The 10,281-nt window shown below is 40.3% G+C and overlaps 1 protein-coding gene across 1 annotated transcript; it reads right to left on the bottom strand.

Moving 5' to 3' along the window:
* Window positions 1-928: 928 nt before the first annotated feature.
* Window positions 929-10,059, bottom strand: tbc1d10ab (TBC1 domain family, member 10Ab). Its single transcript, XM_034192586.1, has 9 exons — window positions 9,869-10,059; window positions 8,253-8,352; window positions 7,857-7,964; window positions 6,099-6,205; window positions 5,889-6,003; window positions 4,517-4,582; window positions 3,533-3,722; window positions 3,267-3,421; window positions 929-1,428 (listed from the first exon to the last, which is right to left on the bottom strand). Exons 1-9 carry the CDS (start codon window positions 10,057-10,059, stop codon window positions 1,036-1,038), a joined length of 1,425 nt encoding a protein of 474 aa, XP_034048477.1. The 3' UTR covers window positions 929-1,035.
* Between the last annotated feature and the right edge of the window lie 222 nt (window positions 10,060-10,281).

Below are 10,281 nucleotides of genomic sequence, written 5' to 3'. Positions count from 1 at the left end.
ACTAGCAGTGAAACAACAAAAGTATTCACATTTCTGAAGCTGAAATCAAAGACCATCTACTTTATTAAAAAAAAAACAAAAAGAATTTTAACCCTTGGCAATTAATGTTGAAGATTTAATCGTTGCAGCTCTATTTCACAAATACTCTTTTGGATCATATGTTGTATTATACATCTTATTTTAACATCAGAGTTGATCAGAAAACATTTGTGTGAAATTTTCCTGTTCTTGAGGCATATCGCTCATTTGATTCTTCCACAAATAATCCATAAACCTTCAAGCATGATTGTAGACAGATGCACAAAAAGATTATTTGTACTAGTGTTCTTCAAATTGGCATTTTCACATAAAACACCACATGTGCTCCCAAAGTGAAAACTATGTAAAAAAAAAATATATACAAACATCTTTGGCTTAGTAGCACCAACATCCCTGAACATTTTTCCTTCATTTGTTGGTCAAATACTTTTACTCAAATAATACGATTGCTGGTCATTAAACTGGAAAACAGATATTCTGAGGACGCCCTCAAGTGTTCTACAAACAGCAGAAAAACTAACAGCTGCAGCTTAACAGCAACTCACAGAAAAACAGATCTGCAGGGCTGCAAAGCAGAATAAACGCCAATCTGTGCCGAGTCACCGACATATGCCGACTAATGTCAGAAAAGAGTACAAATGCAAAATTATGCTCAAAATCACCTCACTAATTTTGAAGAACTTTGAATTTTTTGAAGAACGTGGTTTAACTGCAGCTTTTAAGGGGAAAAGTGCAGCAGTGATTGTACAGGTCCACGTGCACTGCTGCAAAAAGTGCACCATCTGCTGTTCCTTCCTGGTATTGCAAAAGCATTGGTTCCAGAAATTACACAATCACTAATCTAAGCATCATTATGTTTGACAAGGCCAACAAATCTTTGAGATTTTTAAATTCAATACCTTTTCTTAGAGTGTGACTGGATCATTGCTAAATAAGTAAAGAATTTGTGGACGGATCCTGTAAAGTGCTGAGAGGGTCAGCTCTGCCTCCAGCTCGCTATAGGTACGTGTCGTGTTCTGTGCTGCTCAGGCTCTCATTAGACCCTTGTACGATCACGTAATCGAGGTGAGGTGAAAGCTTGCTGGGAGCAGGAGGAGGACTAACTGGTTCCCCTTGTGCTGTGACTGATCCCTCCAGTGGCTCCTCTTTGGTCTTTCTACTCTCTTTGACATCCATGTCTGTCTCAGATGCTGCCACAGAATCTATTAAGATGGTGGGCATCTGTTTCAGGTCCTCTTGGCTATGCGGCTCAGTGGTAATGATGGCCTTAGCACCATGCAACCTGGGAGGGGACTTGCAGTGAAGATCTCCATGAAGCTCCTTCCAGCGCCGCAGCTGAGCTAGATGTTCCTTCTCGATGTCTTTCTCGGATACCGGTAACTCTATAATCTGAAACACAGGGAAGTCACTGACCACATCAGAACCAAAAAGCCATGGCATGTACTCTGTAAAATCCAGCAAGGGAATAGATAAACAGAAAAACAGACCAATCCCTCTAGTTTGCAAACACAATAAGTCAAAGCAATACATGCAATCATGTTGCAACTCATCAAGCCAAAAAGGGCATAGAATGAGGATAAACCAATTCATATTTTGTGAATTCTGATGTGCCAAATCAATTGAAAAGGCAACTTTGTTTTGCCATTGTACGATTCAGTAGATACATCTGCCACCTGTTGGATGGTGAGTTTATGCTGAACTGATGATGGATTAGGAGCAGGTGTGATTTGTCAGTGAGAAAGATGATTTCAACATACAGCGTATGGGCCAGACCCACTGAATTTGGCTCATACCACTTGGGGGGGGATGCTTACTATATTTTTCTTACGGGTATGCATCTCAAGAGTTCATGTCAGAGTGATTAAAAAATAAATAAATAAATCAATATTGTGTAGCTTTCTGATTCTACATTCTTTCTAAATGACCTACCAACCAAAATCTTATGTTTAAGCAGTAATATATTTAACCTTAAACTCACATAAATGCTAACAGAATACTAAATGTCATTCTAATCACATACTAAATATATCTGATTTTCAATTTATCTCCCCTACAAAAAACCAAAACAACAGAAGAAAACTAAATCCAATAAAGCTGCCAATATCCAATATGCTATATATATATATATATATATATATATATATATATATATATATATAAACATCAATCATAACATTTAGTAGCACGATTAGAATACTGTTGTAAATTGTAATTTGCATTTAAACGTGTTTACACATAAAAAGGCTTTTCAAAGGAAATTTGAACTTTTGGTCAATAAGGAATCAGTGAGCTTGGGTGGTGGCCAAGTGGTTAATGCACTTGGTTTCAATTCAGAAGGCTCCGGGTTCAAATCCCACCCCTGCCATATTTCTCCATGTAATGTAGAGTTGCGTCAGGAAGGGCATCCGGCGTAAAAACTATGCCAATTTAACATGCAGATCCACCTTGGATTTGCTGTGGCGACCCCGAGTGCAAACAAGGGAGCAGCCGAAGGGACTTACCGGTCAATAAGGAATCAATTTGAAATTCCATAAAATCAAGACGCTGCATGACACGATACATGATACTGAACTCAAGACATACATAGGTTTCAGAAAAATATAGTTAGGACTTCAGAATCAAAATCAAATTTATTGCCAAGTAAGTTCTCACAAGGAATCTGATCTGGTGTCATTGATGCAAAAACAGCAGGAAAAGACAATACTTCTGTAAGATGTAAAGGAGTCAAATAGACAAATGGGCAAAGCCAAGTTTACTGTCAAATAGATATAGCGGAATGGGGCTGTGCAGGCATGCATATGAAAAGTGCAGAGATGATCAGTCTGTACTTTGTGGGAATGGGGGCAGTAAATGGGAGTATTATTTATTTGCCCCTGAAGCAGTAGTGATGACTCCTCCTGACTTGTATATTCGCAGAAATGTACAAAATTACATTAACTTTCATAGCGGTTCTATTCTAAAACTCAAATAGCAGTTACAACTCCACATAAGCCTGTGCAAAGGATTTATTTATTTTTAAGAATTTAACTCCCCTCCCCAAAAACGGAAGCAAGGGAGAAGGCCAAGTGATGCGCAGCACATACAGTTTGCGAGAAGGCACATGGGAGACTTGAGCCTAGATTTGAGCAGAAAGTTCCTGGTTCAATACCACACCTATCCATTCTCCACGTAAGGAAAAAAGCACACATTAAATGGAAGGTACCAACTATAACAATTAAGTAAGGTACCTGCTGCATCAGGAAGCTTTCTTGCATGTATTCTATTGGTATAGCTCGCAGCAGCTCCATCGTTTCATATTGACCTTGACATTTCTTCAGCTTCTCCTGGGATCCCAGCATGCATTTCAGGAGAACCAAGCCTACTCGAAAGAGGATCTTCACCCCTAGAAGCCATATTACATTATCAGTCAAATTTAAGATTTTGAGACACAGGCAAAAAAAAAAAAAAAAAGTGAACGTGAAAAAGTGAAGTGTGTGCTTGTGGCTTGGCTCACCTTCACAGAGGAACATGTCCCAGACTCGCAGAACTGAGGTCCACGGCAAAGTGCGAGAGAAGGCGCACATGAACCACTCGGTCATGTAGAGGATGGGTTCAACCTTGTGCTTCTTCAGGTGACTGTGGGCTGCAAGAGACACCCGCCGCAGGAGAGCGTACAGGATCTCCCCGTCCAACTGGATTGCCTCCTGTGGGGCCAGCACAGGTCAGCAGTGAGCCACCCGATAATATTAACTTGCAACCTGGTGACTTCCTTCATTTTATTACATTAATAGCATATGAGTATCAAGACAGCGGTGTATTATGATGTTTGGCACATGGCCTCATTCTACAACAGGAGGTGGAGCCATTGTAAGAGAACTCACACAGGAAATAAGCCATTTCTCAGTAGTGAAGTGTTTTGTCTTACAGAATTTTTTTTAATGAAACAAAAACTAAACGATAGAACCAGACAATTTACATGTGCCTATAATAGTCACAGTTAAGACACAGAGGTCAAGCAATTGATGACCTGCTCAAAACTTGGAGCCAGTTTTCATATTTTTGCAATTATTGCTTTTATATTTTGTGTGATCTGATTAATTTAAAAATGTGCTGCAAGGAACCGCAGGGAAGGAAACCCTAATAGTTGGAGTTAGGAGGTCAGCTCAGGTCTGGGAGCATGCACTGTGACCACTTCTACCATCGCTTGCACTGTGAGTGAAAGTCACAGCGATGACATTTTGGACACTTGGCGAGTTTCTCTGGGTGTAAACCAGCATGCAGGTACCTCAGTGTTGAGGACCATAGTGGTTGGAGAAGGAAGGCCAAAGGAACAGATGTTTACTTTTGAGAAGTGGGGGATGTACCGGTCATCTGCCTGGGTGGTTACCACCCAGGGTAGATCTTTGGTGTGAAGCATGTGGCACCAGCGCATGCTTCCAGGCCAAACTGTGAACACACCTTGACTCTGTAAAATGACTGTGTTTGTCCAGAGGCTTACCAGGCCTGCACTGTAGTAGCCAGGAAGATATTTCTCACAAATCTGGACAAGACCCCAAAAAGCATCCTGGGAGAAACAGAACACAACTCCAGGCATTTGTCATGGTAAAATGGGCCATTTAAAAGTAAAACATCATCTGTATCAGTCACCTTTGTAAAATAAAAAAATAATATATTTTATAGATGAAAATTCAAAAAGTTTAAAAATGGTGATGTATGGATACACGATTGTTATTCCCAATAATAAAATCAAAGCACCTGTAGAATGTGTACCGTTTTCCAATTTTTAAAAGTCAAATTATGTAAATAAGTTTTAATTGTGTTTTATGACTGTGGAGGTCCTATACACAAACACAGTAAATATCATGTCCAGTGGCTCGAGCTTAGAAACAATATGGCTTCAAATCGCTAGTTGCCGCCACTCTCAGTATGTAGGTACTTGAGGCAGCAGCCTCCAGATGCATGCTGGGATGCATCGCACAGCTGATGAACTTTGCATTAATGCAGCAATAAGGTGCAGCGTTATATCGCACTGCTCAAATATATTTCAGCGACATGTTCCTCAGAACAAAGAATCTGTAAAGGACTAGACCCCAAAACCTATGTTACTGGACTCCAGTATTGATTAAAATACTGGCAGTTCTGAATATATCTGTAACATCAACAGATTTATTTTTCAATTTTTGACAGATTTTCCTGCAGTCTGTAGCTGCACATTTGTTTTTGTTTTTTTTCTGCTGTCAAAGCTGACTGAGTTTAGATAAATATTATCAAGACCCTGCGCTGACAGTAGCCTTTATATATGAAATTCAAAAACACTGATCCTTTTTCATTCACTTGTGCTTTGATGCTTCATTATCAGATGCTTCACCATTTAACACAACTCATGCCCTGCTTTTGAAAATTTGTGCCTGTGGACAAGTCAGTCTGTATTGTCTCAGTCCATCGAGCTGTAAGAGGGTACTGGCTTTGCCTGGGGAAGTAACTATTTCACGCTATAGAATCTGGAGATAAGCACCGGCACAAACTGTATGGTCTGAAATTTCTTCTTCTGGTGTAAATCTTGCTAAATCTTTGCTTCTGAGTGGGATGCATGTGGGTATGATTTGCTTTAAAAGCAGGTTGTTTGCTAAACTAATTAACAAACCAATGTTTCCTTGTTGTAAGATGAATATTAGGTTTACATTTCAGTCTTATTTTGGCACTTGTTCATACAGCCTCCTCCTGCACCTCCTCCTCACCACACATTGGTGCCTTTGTAGTCTTTGAAGTTACTGTACTTATTTTTTAACCAAATATGAATGCCACTGCAAGTTTTGAATGCGTACCAAAGAACTCAATCACTAAATAAATGTGGTATACTGCAAGTTCACCTCTGCTGGCATGTGCATGAGGAGGACAGCAGCAACAGGAGCCTGAGCCTGACAGTAGCCCTCTTCAGGACGATATAGAGTATAAGCCTTCAACACACGAAACAAGTCCTGCTGCCTGTGTACATCAAGCAAATACACAAACAGTATATTCAGATGGTGTACAATTCCACAAAAGAGTGTCATGAACGGTACTCAGAAGGCAGTACTTACCCATGACCCCCCCTCGCTGCAAACATTTCATGAAAGGGAAACTGTCGATGCAGGTCCCTCTCAATGATATCCAACCATTTGGGATCTCCTGACTGGTTGTCCAGTTCCTAAGAATACATCATATTCATGACTCAAAAGTCTGTGATATACGTCAAACCATCTATGCACTTTATAGGGAACAGAAGTACAAAATGTCCATGTGTATAAAATATGGCCATCGGGTACTGCGAAGGCCTTGGCTCCATCCATCTGTCCGTCTGTCCTCAGCATAAGTTCAGTCCTATTACAGCCAGGGTCTTCAAATTCACAGGGAACATTCTTGGGACACAGACCTTGGACAAATTCAAAGATGGCTAACGTTGGCCTATTTTACGAGGTCAAAATGTTACATTGTTTCCTATTTTTATGCTCATACAGCCGAGGGGATTTTATTATAACATTATTACAGCATATTCTGGGTAAATTACAAACGACTGTCTGTAATATTACATTTAAAATACAGGTTGTTTACAGCTACACTCTTACTCTTTTGAGCATTTCTGATAGTACCAGTATAAAAGAAGAGTCACCAGTAGAGGACATATCCCCCCCCGGCCCCCACAAATTAGTAATACAAAGTGTAGGGGATCACCCTAGTACACCCCTATGCTAAGTACAAATGAAATTAGTCAACTGGTTCATGAGACATCACGCTAACAAGGGTGGCAATGACAATATCTTGAATATCTTGCTCTGAGCATGAAACTGACCCAAAGGTCACTGTAATCGACTGGTGTCAGGAGAACACCCAATTACATCCTTATGCTAAGTATGAATGAAATTAGTCAATTGGTTCATGAGCCATCAAGCTAACAAGGGTGGCAATGACAATATCTTGAATATCTTTCTCTGAGCATGAAATTGACCCAAAGGTCACTGTAATTGACTGGTGTCAGGGAATCACCCTTATGTTAAATATGGATGAAATTGCCAACTGGTTCTTGATATCGATATCGCACTAACAAGTGAAAACAGACAGACGGATGGACATGCTGATCGCTATAAGCCCCGTATTTCATACCGGGGGGATAAAGATGTAGTAATAATAGAGTAAAATACTATATTGCTACTCAAAAGAAAATACTGTTTTATGATTCATTCAACTTTTGGCTATTGTAATACTCTACAACCCATGCAGTATCTTCATATTTTCTGAGTACAAATAAAGTTTGAAAAAGCATAATGCCTAGGAAAAAATAAGAGTGCAAATAAAAGTGAGCAGTAAGCTTTGATTTCTGTTTTCTATGCACTTTTTACAGACTCATATCTGCATCTTTTCTCAGTTGTACCGAATTTAAACTTTCGTTCATCTTGTACTTGTTATTTTCATAAATATTTCATTTGTGCTTTTCTCCTCAAAAAAAGTTAGGTAAAAAGTTTTATAATATATTCTAATGTGATGAAAACCTGAACACAATCTGACATTTTATGATGCAGAGAATCATCACTTAATCAGTACCATGAATGATTGAGTTTGGTCTATAATGTTTCAGCTACAGAAATGGCATATTTTTAAATAAATGGTTTTTCAAATTACAGACAATTGAAGGGAGAACACCCCCCCCCCCCCCCAATGGACTGTCAGCCCATCCATGGTGTACCCCGCCTCTCCCCCACTGACTGCTGGGATAGGCTCCAGTCTTCCTGTGTCCCTTAACTGGAATAAGTGGGCAAAGAAAATGAATGACTGAATGAAGGGAACCCAAATGTTGAACATACCTGGAACTTGCCGTGGTTTTGTTCTCGTTTCACTTTTCCTCCTGTGAGGTACAGCCAGGCTCGGCCTCGCAGAGATGGAGGGATCCCCTTCTGACAGCGCAGTTTCACCTGTAAGTCAGTGTGAAACCAATCATTATTGTGCAGCTTGCAACAACAAGAAAAACCAGCACAAAGAAACAAAGCACTTTGAAGGACAGTGTCCATTGCTGCATGACTAATTCTTAAAGAACGAAGACAACTTGACATAATCCTGGAATAAGTGTAGTTTTTTTTTTTTAATTTATACTGTATAGTCTAATTCTAACATGGTGATTGATAGCTATGTCCATGAGCTGGACACACATTAACATGCAGTGCAAGAAAAAAATTACTACAAATTTAGATTCTAAAACAGACCTTTTTGTGTTTTTTGGCCATCCACTTGTCCCAGTTGTTGAGCATGTCAAGCCATTTTGTCTCCCGCTGCCTGAGCACCTCAGTCGGAACGTCTTTAAGACTGTGGGCACACAAATACATGCAACCAATGACACTGTAGAGTTACAGTTAAAGCATTTATGATAGATTCATGATAGATGTGTAGGTCGTTATGGGTCCTCTGTGGCAAAAAAAAGTCCAAAACCCCAAAGATATTTAATTTGCAGTAATATGAAAGCAACGAAGAGAAGCAGTCCGACACATTTACAAGCTGGAACTATCAACAAATCAACAAATAATTTGCTTGTCTTCAAAGTTTGATGACAAGCCAATTACAGTATTTTATGGACTATAAGCTGCAATTATTTTTTAAATGTACAAGGTGCATTAAAAAAGTATTCAACCTTTTTTTTTATCTTGTGGAAACAGATGAGCCGATGTTTGGTGGGGAGGTGTACAGAACCTTCTTGTGCATACATGAATTTTTTCCACCCGCAGAGCGCATCAGTGGCAAGCAGTCAGCCTTAACATGTGTACTGAGCAGCGATTTCCCAAAATAAATGGGGATGTGTTCATTTCTTGGCAGTAACATTAATGTATCCAAGAGCACTGCCTTTGAGATCAAGAGACATCTGGGAAGAGCGTATGGAGTCAAGAGATTGCTGGACAGAAATGCTTGTCAATGAGATGTCTTTGGAGAACAACGAAAGTCCAATTCCTTAGGGTCCTGGTACTTCCAGTTTTACTGTATGATTGTGAGACTTGGAACTAATCAGTGACCTAAGACAAGGCCAAGACTGGATGTCTGTGGTACTAAGTCTCTTTGCAAAATCCTTGGGTACTGCCGGAATGACTTTTTGCCAAACAATTATGGCGCTTTTCTACTTCACAAAAGTAGCACTACTCGTTTTTTTTTTTTTGCTTTTCCACTAGGGTTAGTACCTGCTCAGGAGCGGTTAGTTACTTAATATGGAGACTAAGATGAAAAGCATCACTTCCCTCATGAGGGAGCATCCACTCCGACACTTTGACCACGTGCTGCAGTTCTCTGAGCATGGTCCAGCACACAGCAGATACAAGGAGTGATTGAGAAGTTTTGAGCCTGACCCAGAAAAAGTAAGGTGTGGTTCACAATCTCATGCATTCTGAGAAACCACCATTTCTCAACACTGCAGCCAAAATGCCACACATTCTTGAGAAATGTTGGTTTCTCTGAATGCACGAGATGGAGAACTACACACTGCTTTTTCTGGGTCAGGCGCAAAATGGCTTAATCACCCCTAGTAAACTATTACTTCTGAGTGGTGAAGATGGACCAGGTGTGTGTCAGGATGGTTTCCATCGAGAATACAAGGCAGTTCTGTAGTTTGGTGGATGCGGCAACACCAGTCACCAGCACGTTACCAGACCTGATCTGACCTATTCATTTGGTGGTAGATACTTCCTGTGACCCATGTTTGAAGATCTGAGCTTCTCACTGTCAGTCTGAGTCTTTGAGGAAAAAAAAGTCTCTTTGACAGTGTGCACGTTATGTGACACTGTAAAACACCAGTGATCGGATTATTTTAAGTAAGGCAAACATGATGTACACCACTTACTCGTCTGTGGGCGACTGCTGGGCCCCTCCTGTGAATCCGTACTTGTCCACCTGTATCTCTCCGGAGATCAGACTTCCATTGAGCTCAGGATCAGAACCATACGAATCCCGTTTCGAATCATCTGTCAGCTTCTCTCTTCTTCCCCTTTTGCCCCGCAAAGGAAGCCCATTATCCTCCTCGCTTCTTTCCATTTATTCAGCATCAAACTTAGTAGTAGCCAGTCGACAGTCTGTTCCAAAGGTTTACTTGAGGACCAATCCTGAAAGCGGACACTTTAAAACTCTCCATGAAGACACTAGTGGTCGGTTAACAGCACCTAGCTAGCGTTTAGCTTCCCGTTTGTTTCATAGCACTTACTTGCTCTCGCAACATCATTAATGCTCCGAACAAAGCGATTTTTGGCGATTAGCCAA

The sequence above is a fragment of the Thalassophryne amazonica genome, chromosome 17, assembly GCF_902500255.1.
Source record: "Thalassophryne amazonica chromosome 17, fThaAma1.1, whole genome shotgun sequence".
Classification (NCBI taxonomy): domain Eukaryota; kingdom Metazoa; phylum Chordata; class Actinopteri; order Batrachoidiformes; family Batrachoididae; genus Thalassophryne; species Thalassophryne amazonica.
This window is presented reverse-complemented; position numbering and strand designations above follow the sequence as displayed.